This window comes from Mauremys reevesii, linkage group 1, assembly GCF_016161935.1.
Source record: "Mauremys reevesii isolate NIE-2019 linkage group 1, ASM1616193v1, whole genome shotgun sequence".
In the NCBI taxonomy this organism is placed as follows: Eukaryota; Metazoa; Chordata; order Testudines; family Geoemydidae; genus Mauremys; species Mauremys reevesii.
The window spans coordinates 173,125,757-173,139,914 of NC_052623.1; the positions used below are offsets into that span (position 1 = coordinate 173,125,757).

A 14,158-nucleotide genomic window follows, 5' to 3' on the forward strand; every position below is an offset into this window, starting at 1 on the left:
CTAGTTTTGGCACTATTGTTGAGGTACACTGAAGAAAACATAGTAATTGTGGGTTGGGTTTTAGTGAGGAAGGGAAGTAAATGGATGAAGTTGATAGAATAGGAAAGAACTGAGACTGGGTGAATAGGAGGAGGACTGGAGGGTGAGATGAGCTGGGTAAAAAAATCAGGTGTGTGACTGAGTTTGTTGGGAGGATTTGAATAATGTAGGTGGTAGGGTTGAGCTGGGTAAATCAGGTGTGTGCTGTGGTTGCCCGATGTGTGAGAAACAGTTGTGAAGTGAAAGAGGTAGAGCAGAGCAATGTAAAATATAGGTTTGAGGACACAGGGACTACTTCTGAGTGCATCGGTGTGGGGAAGGAAGTTGCAGATGATGGTGTTTGTAGTGAAGGTGGAGTAGGAAGTGTTTGCAGGTGCTGTTAAGTTTTCTTGACATATGTTGCAAAGCTGAGCTAATATTACAGATCCAGTGTTTCTCTAAGCAAACCTAGCCATTGGGTCTTCTCTAGTGTAGGAGATCTCACTCTTTCATAGTGTGCATCATCTTGATTGTCTTATGTACACCTCTCTCTCAGACACACACACACACACACAGTTGTGTAACATTGTGTGCCTAACTGCAGCACTTGCTTTACATGGAAAAGTTTCAGAGTAGCAGCCGTGTTAGTCTGTATCCGCAAAAAGAACAGGAGTAACTTATTTGTTAGTCTCTAAGGTGCCACAAGTACTCCTGTTCTTTTTACATGGACAGTGATTTTAACTTTTTTTTAAATAAATTTTGATTTAGCAGGTAGATATAAGGAGGAGATAGAGCTGCCAGTGCCCTGTGACTAGCCAGCTCTCAACAGACCAGCAGCAAGTGCTCTGTGGACCAGAGTCTGAGAACCTCTGCTCTAGTGGTTTTTCAGTACCTGTTCATTCCACTTGATGGCTAATGCCAGTAGCTTTATAATATACTCACACAAGTTCATATTATATCTATCTCTCTATATATATATATCTATCCACTTATACAGCCTCAGTTTTTCAGTTAAAATGGTGGCCAGAGCGGGCACTTTGGCTACCTTGCCCATAGTGGATCATTGCAGTGTATACATGTTTAGTGCAGAAAAATCAAGATATTCTTGGTTACATTGCAGAATTCCTTACATGGCTATATCACCTGCTGGCAGGCACTGCACACAGTAAGGAGCTTGCTGCCTTACCCTCCAGTGCTGCCAGACAGGGTGTGGAGGAGAAGAGAGGCAATGCTTTAGGTTCCACCTTTCTGATCTGCTCTCTCTCTGCTTAAGAGGATGTGGGGGAGAGGGGATGGAAAAGGCTCCAAGGGGTCCCTTTGCCTTCCATACCTCCCTGTAGCAAGAGGGAAAGAGTGGTAGAAACTGTGCTCATAGATCTCAAATTTGATCTTTGGAAGTCGATTGTTCCACACACAGGAAAAAACAAATGATGATTTTGTAATTTCTGGGATTATTATACCATGGTACACATGTAAAATATTTCAGTAAGATATGGTAAGATAAGGCAAGGATGGTTCCAATTCACATTAGACTGGATGCCACGTGTTTAATTAAAGCTGTAATTTTCCCTCACTTAGTCCAAGTGTTTTCTTAGAAGCAAAACCATGAACTGTTCTTCAGACAAAAAGTACTGAGACTAACCGCTGTTCTTTCAAAATATAGGAAATGTATAATCTTTATTCATTTCAGGGCCAATGAACTGAGCAGTCACAGAAAATGGAAACTTAATTGGTTCATGATGGGCAGCTCACACAAATGCCCTGGCTGATTGCTGAATACACTCACCTTTTCACTTGGGGTATATTTATAGTCAGAACTCTTCTTCCTGTTAGTGTAATAAACAAAGAAGACAGATTAACTGTTTTATTTTTATCTGCTTGTACTTTAGTTCTTGGAGAAGCATATTTATACACAAATTTTCCCACTTTAGACACCATCCTGGTTTCATCTTAGCTCTTATCTTATAAAAGACCAGAAACAATATTGTGCAATCAACAGGCACAATAAATGGCTTCGCAAGGTATGCCAAAAAAGCATCTATACATGAAGGGAAGATTGAGTCTGTGGGGCTCACTGATTTTCAGGAGGTAAAGCAATGTTTTGCAATGTGCTATTTGAAAGGCATTCCTATCTGACTAAAGCCAGATTACTTTATGAGAATATCTTGACCAAGTAAAAAAAGTTATCACCATTTCACAGCTTGCAATTACCAAGATCTGTAGCGGATGTGTGAAAATACTATGTAATAGAAATAGCTCTTTCATAAAATTTCCTCCTCTCCAGAGGCACAGACAGCAACATTTTACAGTAGAGGCATGTCCATTGTCTTCTGTCCATTATGATACCTGTGACAATTCCTTGGGGAGCTTCTAGACAACAAATCCTTGCATCATCAGCCTCTGCCAAACTAGCTTCCCTGGCTTGTTGCCTTAAGGCTCCAAGATGTGAAGCATATCTGGTTATGGCTCATATAGTGATGTACATTATATTCATGACCATTATAAAACAAGTATCAGAAAGTATTTTTAAGAAGTACTTGGCGATATCTTCTTTTAATAAGTTACTTGCTTTTTTCTGCCATTGTCCTCACTCAAGAATGAGAGTTATTAATGCTGAGCTTAGCTAGACAGAAGAAATGCCAGCCTCCACTTTAAGGACTCAATATTAGTCTCATATGTGAGCATGTATCTCAGCCTATCTTGTAAAATCAGCTTGCATGTACTGTACGTACAGTTGCTGATTTCACAGAACTAGCACACTTCCATCTTTTAGTGCAAGACTGAGGTGTATACTTTCATCCTGGCTGATGACCAGTTTCCAAAATGATTTGCAGACACAGATTTGGGTAAAATCTTCTACCTAGCTATTTTGCATTCACAACCAGGGAGTTGGCCAAGCAAGATTTATGTCTGCGGCTGAATTAGGGGTTTGAATGATAACCAAAACGGGGAGGGGACACAGCCATCTGAAAATTTACCTCTGTTTGTTTAACAAAAGTATTGGTTGGTTCATTTATTACTAGTGGCTTGGTGTTAGTATGCAGCTTAGTAAGCATAGTGAGAAAATCCAGCCACCAAAGTAGCAGCCTAAAGAATATTTCAGAACAGGTTATCCAAAAATAAGGTTAAGGACACAAAACACCCCCATGTATAATAATGATGTGGAAAGCCCTGCACAAGAATCACATTTCTTACATCATCAGAAGCACAAATGAAATTAACTACCCAAAAGTGATATACTTACTGAGAAGAGCTTTCTTCTGGAAAAGTAAAAGAAAAAACATATTTAGCACACAGTAATTTCCCTGCCTAATAACCATCCTTTGAAATATCTCATGTGGATAACATTTAACTCTTGTCCTCCTTCATCCCTTTAATTTCGGACAGTACCATCTGCACTATGTTTCTCACTGGAGGATGAACAAGTGATTCCCTTGGCAGCAGTCTGTCTGGATAAGCTAGCAGGAAAGCTGCCCAAGCCCCCTCTCCTCTGGAGTTAATAGTCTACTTCTGAAAGTGTTCAGCTACCTGCTCTCGTGAAACTGCTCTCAAATCAATCTTCAGCCCTCACTCCCCCCTACACCCCAAAAAGCTGTGTGTCCTCTTTCAGACACATGCCAAAACATTTTTCTGCATCACTGCCTGTTCACTGTATTAGATTCCATGGCCCCTATTGTAAATACCCTGGGGAAGTTGCCCAGCTATTATGAAATCTAATAAAAGCATGTTTTCCTGACATGTACTTTCATTATTGTCCAGCAGATGGAGTCAGCAAGTCCATTTCCACTAGGATGCAAGATTTAGTACTGCTTACATCTTAAATTACAAATGACTGTTTACATTGTTTCTTTTTACTGGAACAGACAGATTTTAGAAACCAAAACCACCAATAATGTCACTTTAATGTACATATGCACACACACATATTTGATATGTGCGCGTGAATATTCTATCATACAACACATCGGAGTAATTTTGTTGTTTTTCTTTTATGTTATTTGGTACCCTGCTAAATAAATGGGAACACTTGTGTAGCAAGATACTAAACATGGGTAAACATGTCAGAATTCTGGCCAGAAATAAATTTATATCTAATGTCTTTCAGGTACTTTTTGGTTATTCTCATATCCACAATGTGCCTAACTAGCCCTGTTATGACACACTTTGGGGAAGAAATTTGTAACTTCTTTCATCAGCTAGACTTTGTACCCAAGCAGTTACTTATCCTGGGCTCTGCCTCCCCTGAGCTTAGAGTTCATTTTCTTCAAGGTATCTGTCAGTGACTGAGCTAGCAATGCTCAGACTCAATTCATGAACATTTGTGGAAAACAGAATTATAGGCAAGAGAAAATATTTAGCCTTTTTTCTAATATTTTCAGAAGTATCTTAACTTTGTATAAGAAATAACTCTGTGGAGCTTACTTAGACCCTCTGGATTTGCCTAAATTCCCTTTCAGCAGCAATTTGTGACTAGGCTGCTATTTCTATCTCATTTTCTACTGCAAAAAATAAACTGGGTATGATCAAAAGGAGCAGGCAGAACAAATAACTATGGGCCAGATCCTACACTTATTGAAGAAAGATGCAATACTTCCATTGGCTTCAATAGTGCAGAATCAGACCCTACATGAAAAAGGAGTATACTCTACAGACAATAGAAATATTTAGTCATAGCAAGTTTCCTGAGGTCTATAAGGCAGGCAAGATTTAACTTGACTTACTTGAAAAGTAACCTTTTTTTTGTGCATAAAATACCCCAAGGCCACATAATGCCATTACCAGAGCCACAACTACTACAGCAGCTATGATTCCGCTTATATTAAGGTCATCTGTAAATGAAAACAAAATAAATCCAATGTTAAAAAAAACCCAAAACAAAAACTTGCTATTGTAACAGTTTTCCACTATAAAAATTCCAGAGAGCAGTGGCAATGATAACTATAGAATGCAATATGTAAATGATTGTGAATGTAAGTTGCTAGCAACCAGAAAGGTTCTCAAAATGTTTATTCCATTCACTTCTACTACCCACCAAATAATACCCTCGTTAGCACAAGGCTTTTTAACACACCTCAAATTCTTAATATGATCCAAAAAGTCAAAAAACTGGATAGAGACAAGGGGGTATTTTCTCATCTAGATGAGCGCCTAACCCCTGGCATCATTCAAGTTACACATGTCAAAGGGAGAATATACCCTGAAGCCTGTAAATAGAAACAGCTGTTAGAGAATATTTGTTTTAAATTAGTTTGATTAAAATAGTAGTAATATAACAGCTGATGAAATTGTTGACCCAGAATGATATTTGTGGCACCAAGAATTTTCATGCTGTTGAATCATATGTATAACTTAATGGCTTCTGACGTGAATGCAAGTGAGGCTTTTTAAAAACTAAACCACCAAGGCCAATGTATTCAAACCTGGCTGCCTAAAATTAGACTCCTTAATCCAGATTTGGGCACCTAAATTAGAAGTGGCCTGATTTTTCTGTGGTGATGAGCAATCCCCATTCCCATTATAATCAATGAGAGCTGTAAGTGTGCACCTCGTGGGGGGAGAGATTAGGCCACTTCTACTTACATGTCCAAATACATATTTGGTTGCCTAACTACAGGCACACAGATTTGAAAACGTTGGTCCAAAAAACTTCTTATTTGTGTCGATAAGTACCAATTTATTACGTGGATTAATGTTTCCCCATTAGAGGAATTCTGCCTTGATAGCATGTAGTTACTCAAATACAACATGAATGCATTAAAAGGCCTGATCCAAAGTCTTCCTATTGACTTCAGCAGGCTTTGAACCAGGTCCTGCGAGAGTAAGAAATATTAGAGCTCTGTTTAAAAGGTCACTGCCAAGGTATTTTGTAGACTCCATCCATTAGAAGCATTTTCCCCTTCACTGTTGATTAAAACCTTCTAGAAGCTTGAAATATTTCCTTACCAACTTCTCTCCATCACTTGTGCATGCACTGCTGTGGGATTTTGCAGAGCTACTCAAGAATGCTGGGCTGCTGGAATATATTTTTTTTCTTTATGGAAAAAAATCACAGATGGACTTGTTTACAAAACAAATTCTATATCTAACAAGTTACATGGATGTTGCAAACAGAAAAGGAGCAGAAAACAAAACAAACATTAGGCCTATCAACCTGGACAGTGTCCCTTTAACCAGATATAAATGTCACATTTATTACTGTTTTTCCAGATAAGAAAATGAAGATCAGAAAGAGTTTTCTGAGTTGCTGCATTAAAGTCCCACATGAAATTGACTCAAGGAAAATATCTGTGAAACAAGATTTGCAGATAGGGTGACCAGACAGCAAGTGTGAAAAATTGGGACAGAGATGGGGGGTAATAGGAGCCTATATAAGAAAAACACCCCAAAATCGGGACTGTCCCTATAAAATCAGGACATATGGTCACCCTACTTGCAGATCATACTTTACAGCCTCCACAAGAAGTTCTGAAATATTAATATCTTATGTGTACACTATTGTTCAGTGCAATTTAATGCATAGTAATCTTCTGAAAGCTGGACATTTGATCATTCTAAAGCACTCTGAGCTAAGCAACCTTATGTAAGATATAGTAATCTCTACTGCTTCTTTTTAGAAGAGGAGTGACTTAAGCTGCCAAAATGTCTACATAAATAGCATTCATAACAAACATGTAATTGCATTTGATTCCAGCACTCTGGGGGGAGGAATAAGATAGTATAATTTGAACCTAGTCTTAGTTTCTTACATGTGCCATGCAATAAAGTCATTTTCATCTACAGATTTTTTTTGCCTTATTTGCTTTTGACACTTACCAACTTGCATTCGCTTCACAGAGCATTTTTGAGGAAGTCCAATTCCATTAGAGGCTTCACAGTAATACTCTCCAGTGTCCTTCTTTGAAACTGTGTTAAATAGCTGTTAAATTTTAAAAAAAAAAGTCACCAGTAAAGCTGAGTGAAATTTACAATTTCCATCCCATGGAAATTCTGACATTTTTGTTTTTGTCCCAAATTTGGATGAAAAGTTGAAATTTAACAAAACAGAAATTTCAAAATTTTTTGATTCAGAAACATTTTGTTTCAACATTTTTTTAATCAAAACAAAACATTTCAACATTTCTGAAACTGAAATGTTTCATTTTGTTTCATTGAATTTGACCCAAAATTAAATATTTTATTTTGATTTTTGTGGTGGAAAATTGAATTTTTTCAGCAAACTCAAAATTTCCCTGTGGAAAATTTCAATTTTGTGGAAACTGCATTTCTGTTAGAAAATCATTCAGATAAAAAACTCCCAACCAGCTCTAGTTATCAAATACTATCACCAGGTGATTTAAAGTTAGGAGGTTGAGGGACAATGGACACTGCACTGATACCATTTAGACAAGTAGTTCTTTGAACTATGGGTTATTTTTTTCTTTTTTTACAAAATGATGTATGATGAAACTGATGACTATTTCACATAAACAACAAGAAAGGGAGAGGTGGGGACTTTCCCAAACTCATCAAAGTCAGCGGGTGTCTTTCCAGTGACTTCAGTGGGCTTTGAAATTAGGCTCGTTCTCTGAGAGCCACAACTATACATCAAGGCCAAGATTTTCAGAGGTGACTAGTGATTTTGGGTGCTCAGTTTGACACACCTTAAAGGGGTGGGATTTTAAGAATGCGCTGATCATTCACCACCTGAAAATCAGACTCCTCTAAGGTATCTGACTTTGATCGTTCATAAAAGTGAGGTGCCCAAAATTACTAGTCACTTTGGAAAGTCTTGAACTAAAATGTATTAATAATAATTGAAAAGCATCCATGGAAGCTTCTTCAAAAGAGGTGTATAGTTCTGGAAAAGATGTCTATACTGATTTGGGGGCTGGCTCCTGCTCCCAGTCTTTACTGGTGCAGGATTGGGCCCTCTAAGTATATCTGGAAAGTTACTTTTACATTTCCTAAACATCTGTTTCTCCGATGTTGCCCTCTATGCCTGGGAATAACTCCCCATGGAAATTTGTAAAGATGCCCACTTTATTTTCTTTTAAAAAACTTAGTACTGTGATGCCAGATCTGGCACTGGTTACGCACGTGGCAAGCTGTAACTTCTGTTTATTTTGTAAAACTCTGCTAAATTATTTTACCTCATCCTTTCACTCCACTCCCACCCAGTTTGTGTATTTCATCCATCTGTTGTATCCTGTCTGACATGTAGGTTGTGAGCTCTCTGGGGCATGGACTTTTTTTTGTTTGTTTCTCATCTGCACAATGCCTAGCACAATGAGGCCCTGATCATTGGTCATAGTGTAACATGAATAATACATTTAGTTTTCTTTTGACTTTTGTGTCTGAAAGAAGGAGTTGAACAAGATCTTACCAATGTTCCAGTCTTTTTATTCATGGTGTAAGAAATGTTTCCTCTTTTAGCACTGCCTGTTCCTGTATTTTCCAGTAAAGCAACACCATTCCTATACCACTTGTACTCAGAAGCAGGAGACCCTTCATTTTCTTTACAACTCAGTTGTACTACTGTTCCACTCATTGCTGAGCTGGGCACTTCACACGATGGAGCTGCCGAGGCCACTGAACAATGAAAACATATTTGTTATTTGACAGTTAAAGTGTTTTAAATTAACATTCACATTTCTATTTCAACATTTGCTTAGGCATCAGAGACAATCCAAAGAAACCCACAACGTATTAATTAACAGGATGGACTGGTGGGGCATGGCCAAGAAAGAGATCACCAGGGGTGACCAGTGGGTCACACCCCACTAAATGAGAACGCAGAAAAATCCCTGGCTTGCTAGGACCCTGGAAAGGGAAGGAGCACCTTGCTCCCAGTCCCTTCAACCTGGTGCTGCCTCTTCCTTGTTCTGCTCCCTGTCACTACCATCCAATCCAAGATCAACTTCTCAACCCTCCCTCCCCACCTCCATCCTGCCAACAAAGCACTTAGTTCCACGGACTCAAGGGGATGTGGAGTCAGGTAAAACTTTCCATGGATTTTTTTTTTTGGTTGAAATATTTTGTTCTTGTTGTTTCCACTTATTTGAAACAATCCCCCCCCTTTTTTGAGCATCTTCCCCTCAACTCCCTCTTTCCCCCTGAACTAGTGAAGAGGGGGAAAAGGAAAGAAAAGAAAAGAATTTCCTTTTGTTTCAAAAAAGTTTCAAATTACATGTTTTCACAGAAAAAAAAATTCATGTAGTTTGAGAAGTAATTTATGGTGGAAAAACTTTTTCATTAAAATTTTTTGAACTGCTCTAGTCACAGTATGATACTTCAAACATTTGCTGAGTCACCACCAAAGGCCAAGAATCACCGAACTGTGGCTTTTTTTAAAAATGAAAAAAATACCCACTTTGCTTTGTGTTCTGTATTGATATGCCGATAAGGAATCTGTCAAAAAACATTCCTTGAATCTTTTTTATTGTCTGCATTGTTACAGACATACTTGCTGACAGGTATTTTGAAATAAATAACCCAAAAAATTGAAACTGGTGTGATCATATTGTGTTATTTTGACATATAAAATATGCAGAATTTTGCAGAATTTCAAAATATTGTGCGCAGAATTTTTAATTTTTTGGCACAGAATTCCCCCAGGAGTATTATATAACAGAAACCACTTCAAGGCAGTTCCAGCACTTATGAATGAGGAACGTCAACCAGTCTTCATACTGGCAGTTGCTGAAAAAGATCCAGTGAAGCCTTTTCCATATAGAGGTGTGCCAGCGTGCCTCGATCCAGATAACATTTCTGCCAGCCCAGACATGAGTTTCTCCAGAAGAGAGGCCGGTATTTCTATGTGCAATTTTGTTAGGTGGACAAGGAGAAGACCTCTGAGTTTTACTTGTAACCTAATCAGAATTTGGAGCTAGTACTGGCCTCTTCACAGTTGTGTGTTTTGGATTTATTTCTATCAACAGAGTGATTATCAACGCACTTTAAGCTGTCATAGTTGCTTTGGTGTTGGGAAATTCAATGGAGCCTAAGAATTAGGTACCCACTTTCACTAAAAGTCAATAAGAGCTGTGTACCCAACTCCCTTAGGCCCATTTGAAAATCCAAGCCTTAATATAAAGGCCAAACTTTCAGAAATGATTCTGTGAGGGTAGATTTGTTCCCTATTATTTATTATTTTTTAGAGCTGGTCAAAAGAAGGTAAATGCAGTTTGTGAAAACATTAAATAGAAGCCGGAAATCAAATAATTCATTTGGCAAACAATGTTATGAATAAAAGAGTGCATGAGGAAAAATATCCACACTGAATTTCCCCTATCCCCCTGCCTTTAGGATTGACCTCAACAAAAACCCATAGTCAAAGTTAGGTTTCTACCCAACACTGTGAGAGTAATAATGGTCTCTGCCAGATTTTGTCCCCGTTCAGTCGGCGCACTAACTTCACAACGGTATCTCGCAGAATCTTTTCTGGTCACATTTCTAATTCGTATGCTTGAATCTATCATCTCTGCTCGGCCTTTCAGATCACCTTTAAAAGAGAATATGACAGTTAGAAAAGTATTCCTTGCAGTTCAAGCCTGTTATAAAAATAAAATATCACTGTGCATCATTGGCTCATCTTCAAACCTCACAATGCATCTAGTGATCAATCATTGCTCACTTCTTCAATCTTGATCATCTTTGTGCCTCATTTTCCACTGAAGGACAATAAATATGAGCACTTTTCTCCAAAGATACTATCACTTCCACTCTAGAAGTTTTAGGGGCAACAAGGCGATACTTTAAGCCCAAACCCTACACCCTTTGTTCACAAACCAAAGGCATCTCTTATGAAACACAGCCAGTTTCCAACAGCCTATAGAGTTGGAATCCCAAGACCCATCTTGAATTTGGCAGCACATGCATTTCCCCAATGCTCTTGAGTTGCTTGGTGAAATCTGCATCATCTAAGAAACTTAAAAGTGACATTTATTATAGACAGAGAATGTTGGCCAAAAGCTCTCTAGTTAAGCTTTCAAAAAATCCAGACTCCATTACAGTCCCATTATCACATACCTTTCACCTTGTGGGCTGATTTTTTTTTTCTATACTTGGTCTCTGGTTAAAGGTGATTTTTTTTTTTAAGTTGGAACAAAATTCTTTCAGGACATTTGAGTTATGGGAGTCTGTGTATTATGAGGGCAAAACTAACTTCCCATTGAAAAGAGAAAAAAATAGCTACAGCTTTTTGAACAAGGCTACAATAAAAATAGCTGACATATACGGTACCACTGAGATGCACTTTTCACTCAAAATGTAAAGCTGAAATAAGTCATTTTAAGAAAGAACACTTATTCTTATGTTCTAGTCCTAAAAAGAATGGGGGTGTATTTAAAATATGCTGCTACACTGTATATATTACTATGACATTTATGTTCAAGTCTTCAGCTTTATTTTAAATAATCTTTCAGAAGCTTGTTCTGAGGATCATAAAGTTTTCAATAAGGACAGATAATTTTATTTAATGCGCTCAGGTTATGGAAGGATTCGGGGAACCTGCAATGCCATTTTTGAAGTCTAAATGGAACAGTACAAAAGACTCATCTACATCTCCAAGTTAAAATATTTAATACCATCAAAGATATAGTAGCTATTAGCATGGAAAGCTATTCAAGAATATGCTCTTCAAAAACCAATTCTGGGAAGTCCTTTTGTCGTTGTTATTCTCTTCAGAAAAGAAACCAAACTGCATTTTAGCAATTTCATTTTAATCCATCAGTCTACATGTTTGCAGCTTCTTACCTACTAAGTCACCTTTGTAGTACACAAATGAGACATCGCGGGTTGTGAGTTTCTTCCATTCTACTCTTGGAATAATACCCTTTCCAGCTGAGTACTTACAGCTAAGCATAGCCTCTAGGGAAAACAAGACAGATGATCAGTGTTTTAGCTCCGTGCTTGGTATAATTACAAGTACTGATCATAATATTCTTCCTATTAAAGGGCTTCAGTCTTCAATGACAATCAAATACTGCTCTTAAAATTGACGCTATTGTATTTACTCCAAATATAAACAAGTGTAATGGAGAACAGAATTTAGAGAGAGAATGTAAAGTCGGTAGAGCTTTAAAGAGAACTGGTATAGGTTATATAGGCAAAAGCACTTTTTTGGCAATAGAAAGTGTGTGTCTACTAGGTGGGTTTGCTGGTACAGCTCTACTGGCATACCTTTTCTAGTACAGATTGGCCTAAGGAGGAAAAGAACACTAGTATTATTATGAAAAATCTTTGACTACCTCCAATCTCTCTATAGTTTATAATCTCCAGTGGAAAGCCTCAATCTTTAATTTCTTTTTCAAAGGGAAGGGGTAGAGCAGATGGCTTAGGAGGTTGGCAATGCAATACAGAGCCTTTCACCTATATGCTAAGCCCTTCATATACAGGTCATATTAATAGGGACCAAAGACTTTTGCACCTTTGATGGGGTGTATCCGATTTCCAGTGAACAAGTGTCCACATCTCAAAAGCATACACAACAGCCTGCTTTAATTTGCACTCTTGTTACCAATCTCAGCCGAGGAAACTGAGGACCGAGTAAATGATGGAGACAGAGTTACTTATTCACCCCTACTATTTGTCCTTCCAGACCAGAGCTGAGGCTTCAGAGCCCCAACGCTACCAGTCTGGCATTTGTCATGAGCAATAAGATCACACACAAAATGAGACAAGACATTAAAGAAGCAACCCAACTTTAAAGAAAAATCCAGTGACAGGAGGGCATCCTGTTCCAAAGACAAATACACAATGCTTTACAAAATGTGTGTTCTGTACTTAGCTGAGGAAGTCAGAAGTTCCTGACTGCAGGTGGAGTGGGATAGGCGGTGGCCTTCCTGTACTTTAAGATTTATTCAAGTTTCCTTTCCTTTTTGTTTTTGTTTTGTTGCCATTCTAACAATGAAAAACATTAGTCAATTCCCGCCTACGCTCTGGGTCTTTCACTGCTGGCCTTTGCGATTGCTGGCTGAGCCCAGGAGTGCCTAACTTTATTTGCATCTAACTGAAGTGAAGGCAGCTGAGTTTCAGTGTTGCAAGCCTATAATTCACCTACACTCTGGGGATGAGACTTGCATTGTCTCTCTCTCTCTATTGCCCAGACTCTTTCATTTCAGAGCTGGGAGAGGGAAGGAGAAAACATAGAGGGGCAATACTGAGGTCACTCTGACTCTTGCCTGTGAGGAGGGAGAGAACAGAGGAAGCCCAGTGCTTAGTTCACACGATGTAAGCACTTCCTCCTCCTCCTCTCCTGCTGGGGTGGGAAGGGTTAAATGGAGGGGAGAAAGTGTGGTGCAGATCCCCTCAACCTTAGTTCCCTAGCTTCATTGTACTCAGCAACAGGGGAGGAGAGTCACCAGGAAGAGAGTATCAGGGAGTAGCTGTGTTAGTCTGTATCCACAAAAACAAGGAGACTGGTGACACCTAAAAAACTAACAGATTTATTTGGGCATAAGCTTTTGTGGGTACCCACGAAAGCTTATGCCCAAATAAACCAGGAAGAGAGGTGCTGTTATGTAGTGTGAGGAGTGGGGAGACTAAGCGGAGTGGGAGGCAGTGAGGAGAAAGACTGGACAAAGAAGGAAGAGAGGGACAGGAAGAATTGAGGAGACAGTATCAGAGATGGAGAGGTAGAAGAATTCTATTTAAGGTATTTTTAAGGAGAGGCTGAACTAAGAACACAGAACTCTAAGGAAGAGAAAGGAAAGGCAATTGGTGGGAAGGTGAGAGAATTGGGAGAGAAAAATGAATGGTCCAGGGGGAAAACCAAGGTTGGGTAAGCACAAAGAAGGGTGAATGGAAAACTGATTACTAGTATGCAACTTATTACATGAAGGAAAAGTCACTAACATATGTTTTGGCGGTGTTTGACTGCTAAGTGGAAGATAGGAAAATCCATTCACCGACATTGAGAAATGGTAATTAAATTTAAATTACCAAGATAAACGTATTTCAAATTTGGTAATACATGACTGACGTAGAGTTAGATTTGGAAATTAATTTCTTCATATTCCTTATTCTCAGCCTCAAACACTTGGGCATGTACTGAAATATCCATTGCTTTCCACCTCCATGACTTTATTAATACAACACAAATGCAAAGTTATACACTCTTAGGGTATGTCTACAATACAAAATTAGGTCGATTTAATAGAAG

General features: G+C 38.6%; 1 protein-coding gene across 4 annotated transcripts in view; it reads right to left on the minus strand.

The window, feature by feature from the left end:
• Nucleotides 1–14,158, minus strand: part of JAM2 (junctional adhesion molecule 2) — a 54,889-nt gene that overhangs the window by 1,923 nt on the left and 38,808 nt on the right. For 3 of the 4 annotated variants that reach the window (XM_039520101.1, XM_039520103.1, XM_039520102.1), the window contains 7 exons: nucleotides 11,752–11,865; nucleotides 10,346–10,498; nucleotides 8,381–8,586; nucleotides 6,832–6,934; nucleotides 4,740–4,847; nucleotides 3,263–3,278; nucleotides 1,805–1,844 (listed from right to left, as the gene is read on the minus strand). In XM_039520101.1, the coding sequence (XP_039376035.1) occupies nucleotides 1,805–1,844; nucleotides 3,263–3,278; nucleotides 4,740–4,847; nucleotides 6,832–6,934; nucleotides 8,381–8,586; nucleotides 10,346–10,498; nucleotides 11,752–11,865 (740 nt within the window). Of the gene's footprint in view, nucleotides 1–1,804; nucleotides 1,845–3,262; nucleotides 3,279–4,739; nucleotides 4,848–4,911; nucleotides 6,050–6,831; nucleotides 6,935–8,380; nucleotides 8,587–10,345; nucleotides 10,499–11,751; nucleotides 11,866–14,158 lie in introns of those variants that run through there. The other variant, XM_039520104.1, reaches the window with a different exon arrangement.